The sequence below is a fragment of the Corythoichthys intestinalis genome, chromosome 19 (genome assembly GCF_030265065.1).
Source record: "Corythoichthys intestinalis isolate RoL2023-P3 chromosome 19, ASM3026506v1, whole genome shotgun sequence".
Classification (NCBI taxonomy): Eukaryota; Metazoa; Chordata; class Actinopteri; order Syngnathiformes; family Syngnathidae; genus Corythoichthys; species Corythoichthys intestinalis.
In genome coordinates, this window is record NC_080413.1 from 38,462,982 (window position 1) to 38,490,203 (window position 27,222).

At 39.4% G+C, this 27,222-nt stretch overlaps 1 protein-coding gene across 2 annotated transcripts in view; it reads right to left on the bottom strand.

Moving 5' to 3' along the window:
* Positions 1–559: 559 nt before the first annotated feature.
* mcm9 (minichromosome maintenance 9 homologous recombination repair factor) overlaps positions 560–27,222 on the bottom strand; it is a 29,565-nt gene continuing 2,902 nt past the window's right edge. Inside the window, exons 2-15 of one of the 2 annotated variants that reach the window (XM_057821995.1) lie at positions 22,587–22,768; positions 16,193–16,358; positions 15,617–15,723; positions 14,823–15,029; positions 12,810–12,891; positions 12,474–12,674; positions 12,271–12,396; positions 11,964–12,083; positions 8,715–8,889; positions 8,335–8,537; positions 7,882–8,085; positions 7,640–7,722; positions 7,056–7,201; positions 560–2,746 (exon numbers count right to left, since the gene is read on the bottom strand). In XM_057821995.1, the coding sequence (XP_057677978.1) occupies positions 1,243–2,746; positions 7,056–7,201; positions 7,640–7,722; positions 7,882–8,085; positions 8,335–8,537; positions 8,715–8,889; positions 11,964–12,083; positions 12,271–12,396; positions 12,474–12,674; positions 12,810–12,891; positions 14,823–15,029; positions 15,617–15,723; positions 16,193–16,358; positions 22,587–22,751 (3,489 nt within the window). In that variant the 5' untranslated portion in view covers positions 22,752–22,768 and the 3' untranslated portion in view covers positions 560–1,242. The remainder of the gene's footprint in view (positions 2,747–7,055; positions 7,202–7,639; positions 7,723–7,881; positions 8,086–8,334; positions 8,538–8,714; positions 8,890–11,963; positions 12,084–12,270; positions 12,397–12,473; positions 12,675–12,809; positions 12,892–14,822; positions 15,030–15,616; positions 15,724–16,192; positions 16,359–22,586; positions 22,769–27,222) is intronic. The other variant, XM_057821997.1, reaches the window with a different exon arrangement.

A 27,222-nucleotide genomic window follows, 5' to 3' on the forward strand; every position in this document is an offset into this window, starting at 1 on the left:
GATCTCAACCCTATTGAAAACCTGTGGTGGAAATTGAAAAAAAAAAAATGGTGCACAGCAAGCCTCCGACCTGCAAGAATGATCTGGCAACTGCAATCAAAGAGAGTTGGCACCAAATTGATGAAGAATACTCATCAAGTCCATGCGTCAGAGACTGCAAGCTGTCATAAAAGCCAGAGATGGTGCTACTAAATACTAGAGATGTGTTTAGATTGTTATTTCTTAGTTTGTTTCTCATGATTCCAATTTTTTTCCTCAGAATGGAGTGATTCCATATATATTTCCCTGCACTTGTTCTATGAAAGATTTACTGACCAGGACAATGTTTTTTTATTAATTTCTTTTAATGTTTCTGAATGCTAAAGAGTCGCACTTTTGAATTAATTCATTATTTTTTCAAGCTTTTTATACGAGTTTGTTCTACATGATAAAATGTCTGAGTGAGTGCTCGTCCAAGACTGGTGATTCCATACTTTTTGCTAGGGGTTGAAGAAATAGGCCACAATGCTGGCAATTCAATTCAGCAAATACTGAAGAAAAAAACAACTTCCATATAAAAACAATTTATTACTATCAACAGTTGTGGGATGAATTGCATTTTCAGTTTTACATTGAATTTCACTACGTGTGTCACATTACATACTGCACTCTTAATCCCACTCCCCAATCGCCCTGTGTTAAAGAAAGACCTAATTACTGCCATTTTAAAGCAGTGGCTGATGTCTTTTGATGTAATATTACTATCCAAATCCAATTAGCACAACACTGTCAACATTGCTTCGCAGTGAGGGCCCAGTGCAGTCATTCCACTCTAATTCACCATGGTTTGGCTATACTGTGTAAATCCAAAAGTCAATTCTTTGTTTGAAAATTATAAGATTTACATTGGACATTTACAGGGCAAAGATCTAACTCAAAATACTACGAATGTTTAAATGATCAAACCAATTGACCCAGACTGACAGAACGAATTGGATATTAATTACTCTTCTACCTATTTTGATTCATTTGGTGACTAGAAAGTGAAGAGTACAATACCAGGACATCAGCAATATTGTGTCGTGTAGTAAAAGACATTGAATTACAGCAGAAGCAAAAAACACTGCTAGGCAAGTGAAAAAAGCCCCGCCAAGCAACACAGGCTGTGTGAAACAGCATGAGTGGAACATTGAGGATTTACAGTGGATGAAGGTTTCCATCTAATGGCCAACTGCTGAATATCTTACAAGAACGTGTACTATACTACAGTTTGGCTTTCTTTACTACCTCTTTGTCCCAGTCAGTGTCAAGAATGTCATCATTTAAATCACCAGAGCCAAAGAGCGGTGTGTTGATGAACATACCTTTTGAACCGTGAGGAGCAATAATCGGAGGGTCCAGGTCAAAACTCTTTCTTTTTAGTTTGCCGACATTTTCTTCCACCAGTTTTACACCATACAATCCAGCTTGCGTTGGTTCTGTTAGTTTTATACTATATTTAGGCATTATTCTAGCATTCCTCTCAGGGTCCTGTGCCTCTGAGTTTAGGCGTAATGATACGTTTACCTCAGGGATTTTTTCTAATTTCTGACTATGTGCAACAGAATTTTGAGGTTGTTTAACTAAATCACTACTTGAGATTTCAGCATGATCTATTTCTTGTGGACTTGTTTCCTTTTGATGATTCGTTGATTTGGGCCTGGGCTCAGTTGTGCCAGTGAATGAGAATCTTGAAAGTTTAGCTAGAGTTGAGGGGACGACTGTTGATTTCAAGGAGCTTGAAGGCGGTTTTACAAGTGTGAAGCCCTCTTTACTCCCATCCGTGCTCCCTCTGCCATGATTTGGGGATTTGTTGCCACCTGATTGTGCTTGTGTTGGCTTTTTCTTATCTGAGGTTTCTGATGTAAAACGCAAAGGTGGTTTCTTGCTAACACAGCTAACCGGTTTTCTTACGCCTCCACTTTTAAGACTCTGGTGCTTTTTGTCTTGTTTGTTTTTTCCGTCGTCGTTTTCTGGAAGGTCTTTATTGTCCTTACTGCCAACCTTCGGTTCAATAGGTCTTTGTGATGTAATTGTGCTCACATTTGAGTCATTATCATGGTGGACTAATGGTCTCATCTTCTTTGGTTTAAATGTAAAGTTTGAGAACTTGACAGGCATATTTTCCTCTGTTATTGTTTTGTTTATGGTTGTAGTTGAAGTTCGACACCCTTGGCTACCCTGAATTCTCTTATCCAAGCCACTATTGTCGGTTTGATTAGAAATGGTGACAGGGTCATTGGTATTATTCAGAGAGACTACGCTTTCTCCAATCCCTGCTTTTTCACCTGGTTGGATTTTACTGTGTTGTTCCTTTACTCTTCCTGCTAGATTTTTCGAGACTTTCTGAGTCACACTCCCTAAAGGCTGTGCGTGTTGACCGTCAATTCCATTTTGATTCTCCTGAACTTTTTGGTGTTTTTTCCGAACCATTCCTCTTTTCTCAGTAACTGACTGATCAGTATTTAAATCAAGATTGTGATTCACTCTTGAGGTGATGTTGGTTGACAAATCAGAGTGTGGTTTTTCATTGTCCTGCTGAGTTGATGTAGATACAGGCGAGGTAATTTCTTGTGAAGCTCGAGAAGGCGTGATGGAGTCAAACCAATGCAAACCATCATCTGGCTCAGCAATACTCTTCTGTGCCTCTGGTATGTCAGATTGCATTTGATGTTGGTGATCTGATGGTTGCCCAAAGCTGGAGGCCTCCGTGCGGCTGCCCCCAAGCCTAGTTAAAAAAGAAAAAGAAACATCCTTATAAATTAATTGGGTATGTTACTTGAAACTTTGCTCTAGCGATACAATTTAAATAACATGCATTTATTTCATGCAGTCACTTTGGGGTCAATCTTAAGTGGGCAAATGGGAACTGTGGCCAGAGTGCGCTTGCACCTAGCATAGACAAGTTTCCCAGGTACTTCAGCTTTATTTTCTTATGTCTGCTAGCAACTTTCGTTTTAGAATTTCTCCATCCAAAACAACAGTGGAGCTGGAGTAACATTACTCATCAAAATCCCTTAAAAAAGACAATTTGGAAATACTGCATCCATCTGCCATCATCCCGACAGGGGAGGACAACATGTTGATGAAGGCAGATGCGGAACCAAGTACCAAGTAGGGCTGGGCGATATGGCCTTAAGTACGTATCACGATAAATTGAGCAGATTTACCTCGATAACGATAAATTCGCCCAAGCGGACTGTTATATAATTTGACATTTTTAATCAATGCATGGAATACAAATTTCTCCGTTTCTCGTTAAATTTATTTACCAGCTTTCAATTTAACAATTGCACATGCAGTCTAAACATTAAGTATTATAAAAAAAAATCTTGTAAACAGTAAGAATTCTAGTGTGAACATTTATAACAGCTTGTATGACTTGAAAAATGTACAACACTATAAATATCAATATGACGACTGTGCAAACATGTAATTCCAACACAAATGACTTGCAGCTTTAACAGTACACTTCAGACAACTTATTGGTAATGGCTGATGTGACATAATTATTCAACACAAGTGTTAACGTCAAGGTTTCAGGTTTTTTTTTCCTGAAACATTTTTTAATACATGCACCCCCCCCCCCCCCCCCCACAGACACAACCAGATTAAAGCTGTATTGCTCTGATGCCAATGAAATATTTAAGGTTTTATGATGGCAGAATAAAGCACACACATACAGAAAAATAGCTGTGGCCATTAAACTGTCATATTATATATAGGCTTCACTGTTGGATTATACGTTATGCTGAGTGCTTTACCATCATGAAAGCTTTCAGAGAAATCACACAGAGATGCCAAATAACGCGACATAATGATTGCTACATGAAGTCCGTGCCCAGTCCACTCATTAATTTCAGCTGTTTCGACAAGGTTAGAGCCGCTATCCGACTCTTTCACGTTCATTTGTAGCAAGGCAAGGCAAGGCAAGGCAAATTTATTTATATAGCACAATTCAACACAAGGCAATTCAAAGTGCTTTACATCACATGAAGATCATAGAAATCACATTTAAATCATATATAGCACAATTCAACACAAGGCAATTCAAAGTGCTTTACATCACATGAAGATCATAAAAATCACATTTAAATCAACACAACGTAGAAACGAAGACAAAAGATCGCATTTAATCACAGAATAAAAATAAATAAATAAAATAAAAATAAAACAAAAACTACTACTACTAATAATAATTGAAATCAGCAATGGAGATAAAAACAAGAGGAATAGAAAGCAGGTAGATTGAAATATATAGACAGTTATAGATATGCAGTGCTAAACAAAAGCGTTTTTAGCCCTGATTTAAAAGAGCTAACAGTTTGAGCATACTTCAGACGTTCGGGTAACTTGTTCCAGAGGTGAGGAGCATAATAACTAAATGCTGCCTCACCCTGCTTGGTTCTTGTTCTTGGAACATGCAGAAGACCGGTTCCAGTTAGCCGCTAGCGTTAGCCTGTGGCTTGGCTACTAGAAGAAAGCACTGAAAGCATCCTCTCCTGAAATCGTGAGAACCAGGGAGGACAGCAGGTTAAAGCCCGTCTGGAACCCGCCAAGAGTTTACTTAATGTCGGGTGAAAGTTTGGCGAAACTAACTTAAGCCCGACTCCATCCCGTTTACTTGTAGCGTTAGCCGCTAGCGTTAGCCTACCGGGCTTCTGTTTGGCTTCCTGAAAATCACGCGACTCCAAACGTAAGCACACTGTCTGCTTTCTTAAAGGGGAATGAACATAGCCTAACAACACAGAGTCAAAGCGGGATGAAAGACTATATTTTCTTGTTTTATTAAATTACCGAATTTGCCGACATGGTCAAAATTACGTCGGTCATCGTGAAGAGTTTCGGTGACGGTAAATTTTCGGTTTACCGTCCTGCTCTAGAACCAAGCTCGTGCCACCACAAAGACCGGGTGTTTTTGTAGCCATGTTGCCGCAGTGTTATGGATTGTATGTTCTTCCTATCCCTGCATTTTCATGTGTCCGGTGCTCAAAAAAACACTAAAGCTAAAATCTTGTGCATGAAACAACTTGTTGCATTTGATATTGTTATTATGATGATGATTGTAATTATGATTATCTTTAATAATATTCACTACAATTACCTGAGGACGGCCGAGAGGCTGGGACAGCCGGTGGCTCGCCTCGCGGTGGACCGTCAACTCGTTCCCGAGATCCAACGACAAGCTTTTTAACTGCAGCAACTTTAAGATGCGCTATTGGAGCTGGAATTAGCGACGACAGCAAGAGAAAGCTTGTCTGTAGGCTGCCGAGGGTCTGCGTAATGTCGGGTCAAAGTTTGGCGAGGCTCTCAAGCCGCTCCGGAGCTCTGCTGTCTGATATCACATTCTCGCATGCTATTTTTTCTAACAATTTTAAAAACTGTGATTTATCGACATGTTTTGCACAAGCACCAATCATTTTAAAATGAAACAAGAAATGGAATAATGTTGTCCAAATATTTTATTGCGATCAATATCTGCAATAAAAAAGAATTACATACTATTTTTGTGTACATACCTTGTAGTATTTCCTTGTAACAACAAAATCCGTGTTAGCCCTTCTGTATTCGGCAAATGAGATATAATTTGTAATTTCACCTCATTTTGGTCACTCAAGTGGCCGGCGTATCAATCTATACCACACGTCAACACAGGCTGACAGATTGTTATAATTTTGTCCACGAATGATCAGCGAAGTGATAAGAACTATCATACATTCTCATCTACGTCTCATCTATGTCGTGCTGAATCCATTTTTGGAGATTCCGTGGGTTCCTCTGGCTTGATTTTGCAGGTTTAACTTTGTCAACACACTGCCTACTTCAACTTCAATTCATGTTGTTCTTTCTAAACTGGAAGTTCGGAGCAGACATTTTCCAAGATGGCGCCGCCCATATTTCGCTCAGGAAACTTGTCTATAGCCAGGCTATCCGTATAATAAATGGATACAATGGAAGCGACATCGCAGAGCGCAACAATGCCATTACTCATTACAGAATTGTAAACAATGGAGGTGAATGGTGCCAGCATTGCTTTCTTGCTCCCCATTTTACAACTAAAAGAGCTTGTAAATTTTACACTTCAATATGTACGGAGAAGCCATCGAAGAACGCCAAAAAATTATAAGCTTCTGGTTCAGATGTGACCCGAGCGGCCGATGACGTTACACACAAGGCCGTTCCTTTTTGTGCAGCCGTCCCGTGCAGGAGCATGGCGTTTATAAACGCACCTTAAACATAGTGCGCACAGGTATAAAATACTGTCAGAATTAAAGGCAAAAAAATTGTCCGTCCTAGTGTAGACTTAGCCCAATCTACTTTCATTTATCAGCCTATCCATAACCACAGGAAGGGTCTCAGTGCTAATCCCTGATGCATTCCAACCTCCATGTTGAAGTCCTCCATGACATCTGCTGCACATATCACTTCTATTCTGCTGCCCACCTTCATTTCCTGTACAATTCTAAAGTCCTTCTCTTGTACTACCTGAGGTTCTTCGGAGTAGCACAGTTCCTCTCTGGGTACACTGTGACTTTCTATAGAGCTCTAAAGAGACAATGTAGATTTTTCTGACCTCTGTAATTCTCCATCAACATCCACAGGGCGGTGCTCTTCCCAGGTATGAAACTGAATTCTTACATGCGAATACTCAATTCCGTCTAGCCTTTACCAATCGTTCCCACAACTTCGATACAAGTTTACCCCCCTTCCAATCCCACAACACTGCACATCAGTCTTGGTTTAAAAAACATAAATAAAAGGGCACACGTTTCCTTCCTTCTTCAGGCATTTTCTCAACTGCTAGAATTCTGTTCAACAACATGGTCAAGAACTCCTAAACTTACAGACTTCACAGGAATGAAGTTCTTCCTCCTCATTAGTGCCATTGTAGCATCACTTCTTCTTTGATTGTTCATAGTTCGGTGCATTACACTCACTAAGTTAGAACATTTTCATTTACAGATCGAATGCTCAAAATGGGAATTGGCTACCTCCTCAAGACTGGCATGCCAACAGGAAGTAAGCGTATTACCTACCTCGCCAGTCTGTCCATCTCCTTCTGGAGTAAGACGGGCAGGTTCAGGCCTTCTAACAGTACCTGACACTGTGTCTGATACTGCTGACCAGGCTCATCAGGAAATGAAGTCAGCACTGCATTCACACTTCCAAGTAAACCACCACCCTAATGGTAAAGACAATTTACAATATTTTAAGAAAACAAATGGGCGACTCAAGCAAAGCATTGACATCATTAGCTTTGGTGTCTAATGGAATGTGAAGTTCTTTAAACATGTCCCAGAAGGATTTAAAGACAAGATTGTAGTGAAGTCAGATATTATCATACTATAATTCACCAAAATTGTTATGTATGAAAAATTGACTTATTCCATATTGTGACAGGCTTAGTTGCATACATCATAAATTTTAAGACCCAGATATGAAAATTCAATACTTTTTGATTATTTTTTAAGGTATTATTTCCAAATTCATGAATTCAATGTTTTTAAGACAGGTCTCGTGACGCCCTGATTGTAACCACTTGTCCATGTTAAAACAACACTTAAATTAATATGTGTTCCCAGAGTGTAAAAGTGCCTAAATTACAAATGATTTCAAATACCTGCATAGAGCACTCCATTACAGAGACAGCCATTACAGCATCCTCTATTGTGACGGTCTCTCTGTACATGAGTCTAGCATGGGCTGTGCATAATTAAAACAGTGCAGTGATGATTATTGATAAGAAAGGTCCTTCACCTCATTTTAATGATCTTTTATGTGACTCCATAATTTTGCATGGAGTTTCAACTGAAAACAACAAAAGTTGGGAGTTTTTGATTATTTTCAAATTGACATGCTTACCTTCAGCCAGTCTGCCCAGACTTTCCAGCATCCGGATGGTTGTGCGTGCTGCATTGCGGCCTTCACTTCGCCTTTGCAGCTGATAGTACCGGGATAAGATGGAATTAGCCTCTGCTGAAACCTGCGGCTGCAAACGCTTTATTACACAGAAATATGCCTTCATTTTCTCCATGGGCCAGAGAGTGGCACTCTCAGAGGGCAATCCTGTGAAGAAAGAATGGGAAAGAATATAAAGGAAAGAATTGGTCACCTGTGCAGCTGGCATTTTGTACTTAAAGTTAACGATGATTGACAGATTTGCAGCTTTGATCTAGCCAGAGAAGACTCGATAGCTCTACGATCAAACGCACAAATGTGTGAATCATCGTTAAGTTATAACATACTAGCGGTAGTCTAGTCTGAAGTGTGCTGTGGTAACTCATTCATCGTGTAAGTATTTTTGTTTCTTCCTACCTCTTTCTTCCAAAATGAAGGACGAGATGATGCGATCCCAGTCTGTATTTCTGTTGTCCAGCAGAACCAGAACCAAGTCAAATCGACTTAGTAAAGGGCTACCCAGTGCTATGTTGACAGACAGTGATTCATTTGGGTCATACTGGCCTTTTGGATTGGTAGCTGCCAGAATGGTGGTACGAGTATTCAACTTACAGACCATACTGTGGAGAAAGGACAGAAACAATGTATGTAGAGGCGCACATAATTTATTTGCACTACCCCGGCTTTTTATAAGCAGCGCATCTTGATGTTCTGCACAGAAGGTAAAAAATATTTAGCCTTACATGTACTGAACTAACATTTTGAATAATAAAATAACATTGAATTGAATATCCTACCCAGCCTTGGCCACACTAATGGACTGTTGCTCCATAGCTTCATGAATACTGATGCGGTCATGTTCCTTGATGCTGTTGAATTCATCAATACAGCATAAACCGCCATCTGACAGTACCAGGGCGCCTGCTTCCAGATGCCAATCACCTCCATCCTTCACTGCTGCGACCGTAAGTCCTACAGCATTTGACAGTATATTAGGGGTGTGGCTAGAGATGTCCCGATCAGTTCACATGATCAGAAATTGGGCCGACTGCCCCATTTTTCAGAGGATCAGAATCGGGTGAAAAGGATTGGGGTTTTATGTTTTTATGCTTCATTCTCGCACAGCCTCTCACTCTCCCTCCCGCTGTTTCTTTCTGGTCAGCAGTGCAGTCGACGATGATTGACAGGTTTGTAGCTTTGATCTAGCAGGCAAAGGCTCTGTAGCTGTATGATCAAAGGTACGAATGTGTCAATCACGTTTAGTCATTCTTCATTGTCTAGAACGCTTTTGTCGGCAGTGTGAGCGTCAAAGCGTGAGTGAATTTGATTTGACTAACTCATATGAATTATGTGAATGTTATGAAGAGTGATTAAAAGTATGGCGTTATAAGTGCTCCAATGAAAAATGTGGGTGTGCCTACATTTTGTGCTGGTTCACATTAAGTTAGGTGCACCAGTGCAACCAATGCAAAAAGTAAATGTAGAGCCTCGTCATAATGGTAACTTTTCTCAATATAATTCAGGCTTAATTTATATAAATTTATTTTTACCTTTTGGCAATGCCATTGTATTTCTGGATAATCCCAAAATACAATGGCATTGCCAAAAGATACAAAAATATACACGTTGTATACTTGCTCCTGGAAATAGCGGAAGTACAGTAAAAAGTACAGAAAATTGCAGGCAGGCATCAGGATTCGGTACAGATTCTTAAAATCAGGGGGACCCTGACTTGGATGCAAAAATATGCGATCGGGACATCCATAGGTGTGACAATATATCGAAAAGGCGATATATCGCAATACAGTGGTACCTCTACATATGAAGTTAATTCGTTCCAGGACCTTGTTTGTAAGTCAAAATGGTCGTATGTCTAGTAGGATTTTCCCATTAGAATACATTATAATTCCATTAATTGGTTCCACAGCCCAAAAAACCTATACTAAATCCTTAATAAATACTGCTGGTATGATTATAAATGGCAATTACACATAGCAAAACAAATTAATTATAAATAAAAATTGGAATAATATGATAACAATAATTCCTGTTATAATGTAACGAATCGGGCTGTAATGTGGTGGACGTTTTTTGCGTGTTGTACCTGAAGGCACCACATAGCTGACGTGACAGTGAGATGGAGAGTGCGGTAGAGATTTAACTTTCTCTTTTAATGTTTTGTTGCTGCCGTCAACTGCGGCGGACAGTAGCAGGCGTGTTGTGTTGCAAAAGTTTATTGAATAAATGATTAGAAACCTGACGAAGCTGGCGATTTCTTTGGCGATGTTACCACAATAATAATGGTCACCTTAACTCATAAAGACTGGCAAACGGAGGTTGGAGAAGGGCCGTCAAAATCGTAAACATTCGACAGCCATATTGTCGAGCCACTTCACGGATGCGCGTACCACGCTAATATTTTTCTATCATTTCCATCTTCATTTCAATGGTAAGCATGACGTTTTTCCTTTTTCACTACCTGCACTAACCTACTTGGAACCCGTGTTGATTTCTCTCACAAAATCTGCCGTGCGTCCGTCTTCCAGCAAAACAAAGAAACTGCGGCGCTGTCCTAAATCCTCGTATTTCGAGGATTTAGGACAGCAAAAAGTTGCTACAAAATATCTTCCTCTGGAATTGTGTGTATGATAACTAAATGGCTGCCTTTGTTGGCACTGGACATCCAGTTCATTTTGATTTGATTAAGTGAATAGTACTGAAGCCAGAGCATTCACAGCCACTCTTCTGAGGGCATTTATAGGTCACTTCCTGTTGATTTTGGGTTACTGAAAAGGAAGTGACTCAAAACAGACAAAAGTAACCAGTAAATGCCCTAGAATGAACAGAAAATCATGTGAAAAGCCCCAAAATTAACAGTCATTGGCTGCCACTGAAGGCCATAGACATCCAATCCGTTTGAATTGGGAGGTTCAAATGGATTGGACGTCTGCTTGTGATAAACTTCATTCACAGCAGAAGGATGAAAATTGCTTATTTTTCTGTTTATTAGTTATTTTGTAGAATATCCTACAATGATTTCCTGGCCCATGTATCGATAACTGTTGTATCGCCTTATCGTGAGATCATTATCGTGAGCTTTGTATAGCAAATCCTATCGTATCATGCGGTACCCAGAGGTTCCAACCACTACAGTACAGTTAATCCCTGGGTTACAAACAATTTCCGTTTCTACTGTGGCGACGTAACCCGAATTTCCGTGTAATTCGGGATTAACCCCTCAGTTTCCCCAAAATAATATAATATCCAAAACGTCCAAAAGTATTGTATTTCGTTTAATGAGGGAGGATAAACTGCCCTATGTTGGCAGCGTTGGGTCTGGTTGGACTGTCGCCTTATATGACTGAGAAGCAGACTCGGATGTCTGGATAAAGGATAACAGCACTCTGGTTTGGCCCACAAAAGGCTGTAAGTTGTTTCAGCTAATATATGTTTATGCATGAATTTGTAATTAAATTCAGAGCTACAGTTTGTGGAGTAAAGTGTAAGCGATTTGCAATGAGAATTGTAAATAAATTAGCATTCGTAGCATTTAAGATAACGGATTTTTGTTATGTAAATTAGGCTAATTCAATCTACTAATTTTACATAATCATCAAACTAGAGGGACGTTTGAACACCAATTGTTTTGTGTCAAGTGTTTCATTTAAAACTGTGTCGTTTTGAACATAAGTGTACAGATGTGTGTTACAGCTTTACAAACTGTCAAAAGTGAAGGAAGTCAAAAGCTTCAAAAAGCACTATTGCCTTGTTTGCTGTCCGTCAAGCTGAACAACTTCACGTTTAGTGAGGACAGAGCACTTCATATTAATAAAGTAAAGTAAAAAATAAGATACTGTGAGGTACAATAAGGTGCTGTGTATGCGACAAAAAAAAAAAAAAAAACGACTGGAGACAAAATGGCGGACGAGACTCCGGCGTCGTAAAATCAAAATCGAGTAAGTCGAGTACGTCGTAACAAGGGCAGTACCTCTACTAACTGACTGGATATGCCATGACAGGCTAGGGAGAAGATAAATAGCACAAACCTGCGCTTGTTGAACCGATTCCAGCTGTGAGCACAGAACGAGGCATCATCTTGGCTGCATACTTCAAAAACTGAGACTTGCCTGTGCCTGGGTCTCCAACAAGCAGCATATGACATTCACCTTAGGGAAAAATACAGTAAGACACCAATTAATTACAGTACAGTGATAAGCAGCATTCTAATTTTCCAATCTCTTTAATTATCTGTGGACAAAAAAATCTCTATTAAATTAAGAATACAAACTGAGCACTGACCCATTTTTTTGGTATTATTTTTACAAAATATTTTCAGTGGACAAGGATAGGTACCTCTGGTCCTAGTTCCAGAAGAATCTATTCTCTGCACCCCTCCAGCTAACACCATTGCAACAGCCAGTTTAATTACATACATGCCATAAACTTGAGGGCAAAGACTCAACAAGATCTGGTTTCTGCCTACAGGTTGTGGAAAGAGAATAAAACATTAAAACACAAATTAATATGATTGGAAGTAGACAGTTTTTTCTACTTACCAGCTATTGGATCATATTTGTAGTGTTCCCAGAATTCTTCAAATTCCTTTTGAACATCTTCGGTCAGTAAAGAGGCAGCACCCTGTTGATTGTTAACTTCTATGTTGTTGGCTTTGAGGACAAGCTCAACATCACAACGAGACCCATCATAAAAGGGTTTCCAACGTTGGCACATCACTCCATAAACAGTCACGTCATCTCCTGAGAAACCAATTCAGGACATGCACTGGATCAGCTGATGCTCCAATACTTGTATTTTTTGGCTATGACTTTTGGCTTTGAAAACCAATTACATAACATTTTAATTTCCTTAAAACTTACATTTTGGCTTCTTACCTGACTTACAAGTGTCTACAAGGTCATCCTCCAGGACCACAACCATAGAACGAGGAATACTGCCAATTGACAACCTCTGCACCTATTATTGGTATGCCGATTGAAATTACTCATTACGAAAAACAAATGGCATGAAAATAGAGTGGACCCCAATTATACAAGCGCAATCCGTTCCACGACCAAGCTCTTAACGTGAATGTGCTCATAGCATACATAAATAATAATTCCAGTTAATGTCTGCAAGAATTTGTAAGATTTTATCCCGAAATAATAATTCAAAGTACCATTTCTAAGGCCAAATAATCTGAAAAAGTATTTGAAATTTGTTATTTATGGATGGATAAACGCACAAGCACTTACCAGACTGTAGAACATGAACGCTTATACTCCTTACAAAGAATGCAAACATGCATTTTCATGTTTTCTTTGATAGATAATTATTAAATGGTTATTAAATTTTACCAATGAAAGCTCATAATAAAGTATTGATTGCTATAATAGTATGTCCCATGATTGATTGCAATACAGAGACATTTTAGTGATTGATGACTATAGACATGTTTAGTTCTTGATAAAACTGCCTTGTCATTCTGACTGGTTTAAACTGGCCTAGGTTCCACAGGTCAACTTCAAGGACAAGCCACAGACACTGAGGAACTAAACTGTCTGGGACATTTGAAAAATCATATTGTTGCATTTTATTACTTGCCAAATGCTATTGCTTAATGAAATGTTTTTGATGAGATAATTCTTAAGATGTTTATTATATAATTGCTCTCATCAATAGAATTATTATGCAATAAAGAAATGCTTTAGCTTATTTCTGCTCGCAATGAAATGTTTTTCTTGAAGAAGCCTTAAAGACTATTGCCTTCTAAAGAGCAGAGACAATAACAGAGACAATTTTGCTTTGCTGGAATGTGCTGACACACATGTATTAAATCCACCTACATGCATACACATAGCCAAACAAATTCATAGAGGTGTTGCCAGTTTGCTTCCCCATTCCCTTTTAGGACAAGACATCCGTCTGTTGCAATGGCCATCCCATATAAAACGAGGTGAAGGAGGGGCTAGGCAGAACGATCGCAGAAGCTGTATAGTTTCCCCTCCTTCTCCTTGCAAGCTTTTCAACTAAATTGAGTGCCTTGTCTCCTTATTTTCGGTAATATTATAAATGTCTACCTATGGATTCATATTTGAACTTGAACTTCTTTTTTGTTCAGTTTCAATTACGAGCATTCTTTTTTCTCTCCACTGTCTTTGTCGCCATTTTCCTGGGGGATGTGGTTAATGTTCACTTGTAAGCACAAATTATTCCGATCTGCACTTCAATACAAAATCAATCAACGAGGATGAGCGTCATTTGTTGATATGAGATGCTTGAATACCCCCTAGTGCCACAATGGCTCTTTAGCACTGTCTTCGTGGCTCCCTGGAGCTTTTTCAAAAATATTTGTAAATGCAAAAGATTGGGGAGGGAACTATATTTTTTGTTTCAATATGGTTTCTGTAGGAGCACAAACATGACACAAACATTCTTCTAACACATTAAAATTGTGTTGAAGTTCAACTTGAGGCGCTATCGTACAACAGAGTAGTCACGTGGTGCAACATTCCCTATAGGATGCAATGCAGGTAAAATAAACATTTAATCATTACGGCTCATTATATATTTGTATATTTGTAGCCAACTTAGTAATTTTGATGGTAGGCTAACATAGATACAGCATGTGTTGCTTCATTATGAGGCTTTTTATTTCTTGCGGCTCCAGACATATTTGTATTTTGTTTTTGGTCCAATATGGCTCTTTCAACATTTTGGATTGACGTCCAGGACGCCGAGACAGTTAGGGAGGCAAAGCAAGAGAGAGCTTGCATTCCACTTGGCGGGACGTCAAGGCACTCGTGTAGTGAAAAAATGCTCACATAATGAGACTCATTTTCTTTCGTGAAAAACTCCTAATTTGAGGAGCTCATATCATGAGGGTCCACCATACCCATCAACCTTACTTGCTCTTGTATTTTGATCTCCTGGTAATCCCGACAGGCAGCAGGCTCAGATCCACCAGACAGACAGCTGAATTTACATGAATTACAGCCATCAGGATTGGGACAGACCACCGGTGGGACAAAGGAATAGAACTGCTCAAAGTCTGCCTGCAGCATGAAAATGTGACGACACTTGGCGCACATGTAATCACGCCCGTATTCAAGGACCTATGGAAATTGGCAGAATTAACACTTATTGATTTCAACACAAGCAGCACTACACATGAAATAATAACGATGGGTATCCATGAGTGCAAATATGATTACGCTGGTACCTCCACTTTAAAATGTCTCCCGCTATATAAGTATAACACCATTTACCATTTACATACAGAATTGTCAGATTAAGACACGCCTCAACGGAAGAATATTGCTTCTTGTTACAGAAAAAAATTTCAGGATACGAAAGGCAAAAATACAGTATGGCTGGTACGCGCAGCTCCCCAAGTTTACTCTATCTTTACTCTGTTCTTGTTTTTTTACATTATGCACAACTCAAACACAACTTTATGTTTATTGTGCAATAATATAATTGTAACATGTATTTGTTACGTTTTGATGTATTTTTATGCATTCTAAAAAATGTATGTCTGAATTTTGGGAGGCTTGGAACGGATTAGGGCATTTACATGGAAAATGCGGCTCTACTTACAGAATTTTCAGGTTACGAAACTACTTCCAGAACCCATTCATTTCGTAAGTAGTGGTACCACTGTATACAATTTGTTTACAGTAACAAACTGCATTATTATTACCTTGGCAATACTGGTGCGTATGACGGTCCCAGTGACAGACAAGAAATGCCCAACATCTCTAGACCGGGGAATTGTGTCCCTGGTGAGTTCTGGACAGACTGGTAGTCCTGGACACAAGAAAGATGATCAAAGGTGGGTAGAGTAGCCAAAACTTAATACTTAAAACGTAATGATTGTAAAGTAGCATTACTTCAAAATAATATTACTCAAGTAAAAGTGAAGTAGTTATCCAAATAATTTACTTAACTAAAAGTAAAAAAAAGTATTTGGCGTCAAAGAATACTCAAACAGTGAGTAAAATTGTGAGGAACTGCTTACAATGTCTGATTTTTTTTAAACAATGTTATATAATTTTTCCTCAGCACAACGTCATCTATGTGAACTGTTTTTATAATCCTGTACTATAACCTATTAGATGACCACATTAGGCCACAGAAATACACAAAAATCACCAAATTCTAACTAGAAAAATCTACAGAAATGAAATCACAAAGATGAAAAAACAGTGTCTGCTTTAACTAAAACCACCTAAACATTTATAGGTTTTTATATTTTAATGAGGATAGTATGCATCACCTGTGATACGTGCATGTAGGGTGTTTTTCACTCTTTGCTCTGTTGGGCGTAGTCCATCCAAATGCTTAACAGTAGCATTTTTTGACAACTCTCGGGCTGTTTTTTGCAAAACTTTGTCAAATATTGTCAGGACGTCACTGGGATAGGCATTAAAATAATCGCCAATCTGTGGACAAAATCAAACAAATGCATAACATTAAGTGTAGCCTATATAAATTCTTTTTTGTCAATCAATTGTGCTTTTTGCAATGTTTCCATGTATTGTCACAGATGCCTTTGTTTGAGTGTCCTTAAACTGAAAGACATTTCTGCTGACATATGAACGCATCGTGTTTTTCACACTGAGTGCTGTACATTTGCCTAAGTACATACATTTTCATTTTAACTGAAATGGGCGATACCAATACAGCAAAATCCAAAACTGATGGAACCATTGCCTGGTACACCAGACTCACCGCTGTTCCAGCTATTGAGTCTGGCCAGCATTCAGCGGATACAATTTCCAGGGCGGCGCAAGCCCAAGCAAACAGACAGTGGAGTGGACCAATCAGCGACGCGCAGACGTGACGTTAGTAAAACGACAAGGGCAGGACGAGGGACTTGCGCGCGGAAGTAAACATACGAGGAGAGCGGAGTTTATTCAACATGGCTAGCGCGAGACAGACTGTTGTCAATGAACCCGTGTCGATGTGTTTTTGGTCATTTAAAACTGATTTTACTGCGAATTGGAACATATTCTCGGCTCTCCTGTTCACCATCTGTGTTGTTGTGGAGACGACTTCCGACGCGCAAGAGTGACGTTGCTCGTTAAGAACGCGTCACGCAAATAAACGACTCTGATTTGTCGATTGATTTTGTACTTGCTCGAGAGGCCGTTAATGGGCTGGTTCCCAGACTTTTCTCTCAGTGTTTGCAAAATACAGGGAGAACAGTCTGGCCATGCCAGGCAACTGGAACCAGGGTTGTCCAGATGCCATATTTTTGCCCAGGTTCGAGTCCGAGTCAAGGGCGAAGGTTTGGATAGGGACATAACACTAGCAACTTTTCAGGATGCTCAAATTGTCCTCCACCAATTTTGAAGCAACCTTATTTGCATTACTGTATATATTGAGTTCAATTATATACAGTACCTTGCAAAAGTATTCGGCCCCCTTGAATCTTGCAACCTTTCGCCACATTTCAGGCTTCAAACATAAAGATATGAAATTTAATTTTTTTGTCAAGAATCAACAACAAGTGGGACACAATCGTGAAGTGGAACAACATTTATTGGATAATTTAAACTTTTTTAACAAATAAAAAACTGAAAAGTGGGGTGTGCAATATGATTCGGCCCCTTTACTTTCAGTGCAGCAAACTCACTCCAGAAGTTCAGTGAGGATCTCTGAATGATCCAATGTTGTCCTAAATGACCGATGATGATAAATAGAATCCACCTGTGTGTAATCAAGTCTCCGTATAAATGCACCTGCTCTGTGATAGTCTCAGGGTTCTGTTTAAAGTGCAGAGAGCATTATGAAAACCAAGGAACACACCAGGCAGGTCCGAGATACTGTTGTGGAGAAGTTTAAAGCCGGATTTGGATACAAAAAGATTTCCCAAGCTTTAAACATCTCAAGGAGCACTGTGCAAGCCATCATATTGAAATGGAAGGAGCATCAGACCATTGCAAATCTACCAAGACCCGGCCGTCCTTCCAAACTTTCTTCTCAAACAAGGAGAAAACTGATCAGAGATGCAGCCAAGAGGCCCATGATCACTCTGGATGAACTGCAGAGATCTACAGCTGAGGTGGGAGAGTCTGTCCATAGGACAACAATCAGTCGTACACTGCACAAATCTGGCCTTTATGGAAGAGTGGCAAGAAGAAAGCCATTTCTCAAAGATATCCATAAAAAGTCTCGTTTAAAGTTTGCCACAAGCCACCTGGGAGACACACCAAACATGTGGAAGAAGGTGCTTTGGTCAGATGAAACCAAAATTGAACTTTTTGGCCACAATGCAAAACGATATGTTTGGCGTAAAAGCAACACAGCTCATCACCCTGAACACACCATCCCCACTGTCAAACATGGTTTGGGCCTGCTTTTCTTCAGCAGGGACAGGGAAGATGGTTAAAATTGACGGGAAGATGGATGCAGCCAAATACAGGAACATTCTGGAAGAAAACCTGTTGGTATCTGCACAAGACCTGAGACTGGGACGGAGATTTATCTTCCAACAGGACAATGATCCAAAACATAAAGCCAAATCTACAATGGAATGGTTCAAAAATAAACGTATCCAGGTGTTAGAATGGCCAAGTCAAAGTCCAGACCTGAATCCAATCGTGAATCTGTGGAAAGAGCTGAAGACTGCTGTTCACAAACACTCTCCATCCAACCTCACTGAGCTCGAGCTGTTTTGCAAGGAAGAATGGGCAAGAATGTCAGTCTCTCGATGTGCAAAACTGATAGAAACATACCCCAAGCGACTTGCAGCTGTAATTGGAGCAAAAGGTGGCGCTACAAAGTATTAACGCAAGGGGCCGAATAATATTGCACGCCCCACTTTTCAGTTTTTTATTTGTTAAAAAAGTTTAAATTATCCAATAAATTTTGTTCCACTTCACGATTGTGTCCCACTTGTTGTTGATTCTTGACAAAAAAATTAAAATTTTATATCTTTATGTTTGAAGCCTGAAATGTGGCGAAAGGTTGCAAGGTTCAAGGGGGGCGAATACTTTTGCAAGGCACTGTCGGTAATTTAGATTGTCTTCCCATATGTTGTAAGGATACAAATGATCCTTTCATTGTGTTCAGACTTACATCTACCCCTTCTCACTAGCTGAATGTGCCAGTCCATTCTTCCCCTCAAACGCACGTTTGATTGGATGATGACTTTCATTTATTTAAAATGTATTTATATTTTTTTTCTACAGGATTTTTTCAAAAATATTTTTATTTCCAGCCCTTTTTTCGGGTACTCATAGTCAAGGTAAAAAGTTATCTTTTTTTTGTTGGGTTTAGCTGTGCTTGTTGACAAAAGCGGTAGTGTTTAACGAGAAGGAAGGCTCCATTTTTATTTATTTTTATAGCCTGATTAAGAAGTTTTTTAAGTTATATTTAATTTATTCATTCAGACAGACAATGTTGAGTGGTCTTAAGACAAATGTTTATTTTTTTGCATTCCAGGATAGTTAGGGAGATTATGAACAAGTTTGTATTTACTGTGTATGCTAGTATAATTTATGTTCAAATATTGAAATTGAAATTTGCTAATAAAATTCAGACATTTGTTCTGGGAGTTTTCAGAATTTGTCTTTAGTAGTTTTTGAAAACAAAGGTTTGATTTGAACGGTGTATCACCTGAAACAATACTCATGAAAGTTAGTATAAGTCAATACATATTTATTTTGCCTTAATCATTTAGGCCAGTGCTTCTCAATTATTTTCTGTTACGCCTGCGCCAGGAAGACGTAAATGTTCCGCGCCCACCCAACTCTCTGCCACCACTGTAAAAATACTGTAGTATCATTCGTATATAAAAATGGTATTATTATGAGTACAACTCTGCATAACATTGTGTTCTTTTTAATATTAAAGAAAAACATACTATAGATCAACTTACAATAAAGTGTAAGAAAAAAAACATCCATTCTGTAAAAATACACTCAAGATACATTTTTTGACCGTTTGATACTGAATTATAAAATTTAATAAAATCAATAAATAATAATACATTCAAATTGATTAATAACATTAACTCATGAGGACTATATGTCAGACAATTAGACCGAAAAAACAAAAATGAATTGAACAAAAATGTCGTGGCATTGGACAGAGGGACAGTTTTTATTTTTGCTGCAGGCAGTATCAGCTCCTTTGCTATGGTGTGGGGTTATTTTGCACTGAGAGACTTGGTATGCCACCTTATATGATGCTGAAAGTGCTCACTGGTTTACTGATGTAACACTGACAAAGCGGGAGGAATGTTGGCAATATTTGGCCCTCGCTGAAAAAAATAATTCCTGCTGTCCGTTGCAAACATTTTTAGACAAAGTAGACGGACTGGCCTTTCCTCGTCTCCCACTGTACCAAAAGGCAAAGCCAAAAGCTAAATGCTACAAACGCTTCTTCATATTTCCTTGTCTAAGCTTTTCATATCTCCAGTGCTCTTTGCTGTGTGCTTGGCTCAAAAATACTAAGCACATGCTGAAAATGAGAGCGGCACTGCCACCCACAGAGTGGATGTGCAATTACACTTTATTGCAGTACGACAGAAAAGTATGTTCCCCAAGGTCCCATGCGCCACCCCCGGCATCTCTCTGGGCCCCCCTGGTGGGGCCCACCCCACTATTTGAGAAGTACTGATTCAGCCTATCAATTAATTAGGTTCATATTCGTAAGAAATGTAACTCTGACCCCCGTTCCCCCAATCTGTTTGGTCCCGTCCCCAGCAAAAAGTGTACATGCAGGTTATAATGTAATATCGTCCCTACCGATGTTATGACAAAATCTACGCTCTTCGTCAGAGTCTCCGGATTTTGAGGACCTGTCGATACAGAGTACCAATCAGACACTGCAGTAATTTATTGATTAATTACGGAACATATTTTTTTTCTTTTAACGATGTCTTTATCTTTGTTGCCCTTAAAAAAATCCTAAAAACTCAATCTTTTCCACCCAATTCCAGTCTTCTAAAAATTATGTGATAGGGCCTGATTTACAATCACATGATCAGCTCAGGGACATTAAGACTTGTAGGTCCTAATATCCCACAATTGTTCTCTTGTACAAAAATGTTATTAGAAACACAGAAAATGTTGCAATTGATTTAAAAAGATTTTTACTACATTTTGACCTACGGAGGGCACCATGTTTTATGCGTGCAATGCACGCTGGGGGTGATGACACAATTGGGGCTACTTGGAGAATAGCTATGCTCTATACTAGCAAAGCTAGTCTGACAACTGGCATGATATTGTCACATTCCCCTGCTGGTCAAATTGTTTTGTTCCAGAGCTGTGGGATGAGTTTCTGACCTCGTACCTGCATCCAATTCCAGCTCATCAGCAGTTTATTTAAACCGATCCTAGGCATATTGCCGAGATACTGACTTGATGCCATTTGACATTTTGTGCTCTCGATCCCTTCGTTGCTTGTTGCATCTCTACCTTGTTTTTTTTCATTTGTCTGCCGCCCTTGTTTTTGGAATCCTCTACGTTGTGCAGCTATTTGAGTGAGATTACCCGAGTATTCAAACTAACTGATAGATAACTCGATGACTTAAATAATCAAGAGCTGCAGCCCGAGCTAGCATCCTACCTGCTAGCCACATACTACGTACTCCAGGGCGTCCGGCGGATGTTACAAATTCATGAAAATGTCCAATTTTTATTATTTTTCATGGGCACAATTCGCGCGTATTGAAATTGGCTGACGCTTTGCACAGAATACGACGGAACTGTGCTGCCTGCTACGTGTTCCCAGAGACTTCCAGAAGTTCCAGACTACTTTCTTAAAAAGGGGAATGAGCATAGCCAAACAACACATAGTCAGTGCGGGCTGAAAAGACTTTTTTTCTTTACATTAAAAATTTACAGACATGGTCAAAATTATATCGATTATCGTAAACCATCCCCGGTATCGGTAAAGTTTCAGTAAACCGCCCAGCTCTAGTTCGTGTCAATATTTACAATTTTTCACTTTTAATACTCTGTTACACGTAATCTTACATCATGATAGGGATGAATTGTCATGTAAGATGTGCTCTAATACTTTTGCATGCTAAGGTTAATAATGTGTGTTTAAAACTAATAGTTATAGCTACAGTCTTATTTAACAGTCTTAAGGCCTTACAAAAGAAAGAATGTGTCGCGGAAGGTCGCATTCAACTGAAGGACAGATGCCCAGCTTGACCCAGAGGGGTAGATTTCCTGTTTTAGGTTTCTATTGCTGACCATAAAGTTTCAACACAATGAGACAAGACAAATACTTGCCCGCATTCTTTTCTCAAGATAACAGCTATTTCTCAAGATGTGAAACTCACACATGTATGTTGAAACTTTCTCACTTGTCAATAAAAGCTGAGCTCCTCAGGGTGAAAGTCAGATAAGCTTGTTGAGAGCCACGAGCTCCCATCAACCTTTTTCTCCTGACGGCAGTCAGTAAATCTCCTCCGTTCCTGGTCTGATCTTTCTCCCGTCCCTTCCTAGGTCTTTGTTGTTTTCTTAGTTCAAGTATTAAGTTTAGACCTAACAGTCTTCAATTCATGTGATAGGCATCACTGGCAGTAAATGACTTAGAGTAGAAAATATTTAAAACTGCTAAACAGAACAGAGTGTTATCTATTGAGTATGCCGTACAGAATTTGTATAATAATATAATCAATATTTCATTTCGGGTATGATTACCTCCATATTGGCTTCGAACAATGTCATCGCATTGATAACAACAGGTTGGTGACTGTCATCACTGTAGGCTGCAATGAGCTTGATAATGTCACCATGATGATACTCTGTGATATAGGCTTCAAACATCTGGCTAATCAGAACCTCCTCTTCTGCATTTATAGCCATGATGAATAACGATCCACCTTGAGAGAAAAATACATGAATGAATGAATTAAAAATTATGGTAGGTACTAGCAAAAACGCGCCCCCTAGCTACAAAAATGGTATCCCAGGATTTGTCACCTTTTTGTGATTCCAGCCCCGCGTGCCTTTTTGAGGCAAGCCTTGAAACTATCGAAGCAGAATACTGTTTACTCCAAATTCAATCTCAGGGTCTTGTTTTGAAGCTGACTACATGGCGGATGCACCAAAGCTAATTTCAATAACATTAGTTAAGGTCACTTCATTGACTTCATAATGATAATGACGTGTCAGATTCAACCTTCAGTGCGCCACACCTTCAAGTAGGGGGCCATCCCACAATCCGCTTCAGTTATTCGCAGTCGGTCGCAGCGACACATGCAGCTATCCAACGCCGGATTTATGTTGAAAAAGTATGAAAGCTGTGCCGCGAACAAACAGGAAGGATTGTCTCAGGAGTGATTTGTTCGAGGATTCAAGGTAATTATTACTGGTGTCAACAATAATCGATGCGGCGATGCATCCCGATGCGGGGCATGGACGATACGATTCGATGCAGGCAACAAGCCGAATCGATTCAGCGCATTTTAAAATATATAAGACTAATAGCCTAGATCTTGAGCCCGAACCCGACCCAACCCGACCCGAATTTACCAAAATGTCAATGATTTACGTTCGGGTCGGGCCGGACTTCTTGCTCGCTTTTTTTTTTTTTTTTTTTTTAATAAATACAGTATATATTTGTATACTAAAACGATATAAGGATATTAAAGAGCATACGACACCAGAAAAAAAGTCTTAAATGGCATTATTATGTGAATTAGAATCATATTTTGAGACGATTCGACTATATACAACAATTTAGCAAAGCGCAGATGACGAGAAAGTAGTCTTTTAATCTGCCGGTTAGCCACGCCTACAATTATAGGGCTTTAGCGTCCCCAACAGGTGGATGACGTCAGCGGTAGACTAGGCTCATCGGTTTTACTATTCAGCCCATTGAGCTGCAAAATGGCATTGTTTCAGTCTCTCTACTCCCAATATTTTTACAGGATATTCTTTTTATCCAAGTATTTTCCCCAATAGCTATATAAATGGCTTGAGAAGGACCAGTCAGCCCGTCGAGGGGGAACTATTCACAATGAGGAAAACGCGACGAAGAGAGCGGCAAAATGTCATTGTTTCTGTCTCTTTACTTCAATATTTTTACAGGATATTCTTTTTATCCAAGTATTTTTCCCCAATAGCTATATAAATGGCTTGAGATGGACCAGTCAGCCCGTCGAGGGGGAACTATTCACAATGAGGAAAACGCGACGAAGAGAGCGGCAAAATGTCATTGTTTCTGTCTCTTTACTTCAATATTTTTACAGGATTTTCTTTTTACCCAAGTACTTTCCCCAATTGCTAAATAAATGGCATGGTCATGACAAATAACTTGTGCTAAATGGAATATAAAATAATAAAAATCCATTTATTCAAGACGACATGGCAAAATTACTCCATAATGGTCAAAACAGTCGACTTTACCTTTACTGTCACACCTGCCGAACGATATTTTATGACACCTAAATCGGACATATGTCATTTCCCTTCCCCGGCTTCGGAGAATGTAAACAGACCAGAAGGAGTGACAGCTAGCTGACATGCTAACCCGAACCGAGGGATGTTTCAAAGTCTTCGAAGTGGAAAATCACACATAACTAGCCTGGATTATTTGACATGACGACCCGGTTGTCGAGTTTCTTTGCGGATCGGCAAACCGCCCGGCGGAGAGCAATTTACAGTTCGTTCCCTGGAGGAGGGTGGCTGGAATTGTTGTGTAGCTAACGTGCTAACAGCTAACTGCTAATGAGCGTGAGGATAGCTTTTTACATGCCTATCAATGATCAAACGTAAGTAGTCCTTTATTTAAAGGAATTTTATAGTGTTTACTTTGTAATCACTGTGTTCGTATTTGACATAATAAAAAACAAGATGTTTACTCACTTCCTTGTAAATCCAATGGTCCCACAGTAAATATCCACGGTGAATGGGAACCTTTTGAAACTCCAAAAAGGCGCATACGCCTCTCCCGCATAGAGAATGATTTTTCTGCAGCCGTTTGGCTGGCGTGATGCAAAAAATAAAAGTATTAATCCGCAAAATCAGCTGAATCCTTCGTCCTCATACACAACAGTACACTGTAGCGTGAAGAGGACGTCTTCTACCGTACACGTCACAGCGCCCTCCTCCTCAATGCGAGACCGAAGCCGGAAGTCACTCATTTTCCTGGCGCGGGATTCAAAAAACTAAATAAATATAGCAATCGCTTCCACACACATCCAAGCGGTCCATGTCATTCAGGAGCATAAAATACCGCGTGTATTATGAAATAAACATGCTTTTTCGTGTCACAAGCACTTTAAACTAAATAACATTAGTTATAAAAATAAATACATTGGATAAAACAGAGAGAGGGCGCTTTGGTAATCCCAAACATGAGCCGCAGCGAGCCAGTGCATTGTTTGTGCACATGAACGCCGTGGCCCCGCCCTCCTTTTAATCTTCCCCTCGCACTTTGGCCTCTCCGCGAGTCTGCAACTGCATCCTCGTATTTCCTTTTCGAATTTCGATATAGAGCAGCAAGAGGTGAAAAGCAAACTAAAGACGGGGGGATTGAAAAGGCAAGAATCCACAAGTGGTGTGTGGAAAGGATTTAAATCGATAGTGGAAGATGCTACAGAAAACCGTGTCAGCCTTGCGGAATGCAACAAATGTGGCGCTTTGCTCTCGTACTAGAGCAGAAAGACTGGCACCTTGACGCTGAGCAGGCATTTTAAAAACTCTACTGGCCTAAAAGATGATATTAGTCAAACATCGTTATTATCATTTGTTTCGAGGGCTGTACCTCTTCGTGCTAACCAGGACATCGTGGTGTTCCTTTAAATGTTATTATTTATTTTGTTTCAGTGCTCCTTAAGGCAGGTTGTTCTTTTGTGTGTTCTAATGCGAGTCATTAAAATAAAGAATGTTGTTTAAAAGTATTTTAGTTTATTTTTGTATATGCTGCTGTTCCTCTCATTGTCATAGAGGCACGTAGTGACAGAAATATATTTAATAAACCTTTCCAGCGTTATTTCTTGTGTAAATGCATTTGCAATGATCAGAAAAATAGGTAGACTATTTAAACATTAAGAAAACTTGCGTTTTTTTCTGCCAACTCGAAGAAATTAAAATAAATGTCTATTGCATTTTGCCAAGGAAATGACGCATGAACTATCCACCTGATAGAACAGACACAAAAATATACAAGATATAAATGTTTATTGAATATGCATCTTACAGTCTTGTTTAACAGGGAGAATTTGTTACAAAAGACGGGCTTTAATTTGTTATCATTATGCACATGGCATCGTCACAAAAACACAACCACGCATCGCATCCCCGAATTTCCGAGCATACAAATAAAAAATGAAATTTCGATTTTTTCGGGCTCGGGCCTGCAAGGTAAGTTAATTGCTCGGGCCGGGTCGGGCTTTAATACGCGCGGGCCGAGTCGGGTCGGGCTGGATTTTTTAGCCCCGAACTAGGCTCTAATATAAGTACGTTCAAAAATCTTCCCTGCGCAATTCCGGTGATGCAACGGATTTGGTTTCCCCATTTGTATTATTATTCTCATGTTTACCTGTAGAGGAAGCTACTTTACATTCAAAGCAATGCAGGGGGGACGAGGAACCCAAATCCACTTCCTCACCGGAGTAACGTCACAGACATGCGCAGTTGCAATCGAGAGAGCAGAGCGATACGACATAACATCACAATGGCTGAAGCGGAGAAAGAGGGAGTGCTACTGTGTGTAAAAAAAAAAAAAAAAAAAAAAAAAAAGAGAAAGCCCTGGTCTCATTCAAAGCACAGATTAAATGCTGTGATGTTTTTTGTTGTTGTTTTTTTTTTTTAAATATATTATATCTGAAAGTATACTATTTTCATTTGACTTCAACCAGGAGTGACACAAGAGCCAATAAAAAGTTGTTTAATGTCTGACCGCTTGTGTTGCCTCATGATTCACGAAAAATATGCTTTGCTTTAGAATTTTAATGCATCCCAGGCTTTAATGCATCCCGATGCATTGCTGAATCGAACCAAATCGAATCGTGTCCCTCTGAATCGAATCAAATCGTGGCCCTCCGAATCGTAATCGAATCGAATCGTGAGGACAGTGCTGATGCACACCTCTAGTATTTATTATATTTTTCGTCTTTTCACAAGAATTTTCAACGTAAAAAGCTGTTTGTTGTAAGGCTGCCGCCACATTGTCTAACAGACTAGCATCAATCTTCGACATATTTACATAAACTAAATGCTAACTGCATGGTTTTTATGCTTTTAACCAAGAATCGAGACAGTTTTATGTCCATATCTATAAAGAATTCAGGGATTTATGCATTTATTCACAAGAATTTTCACCAGAAAA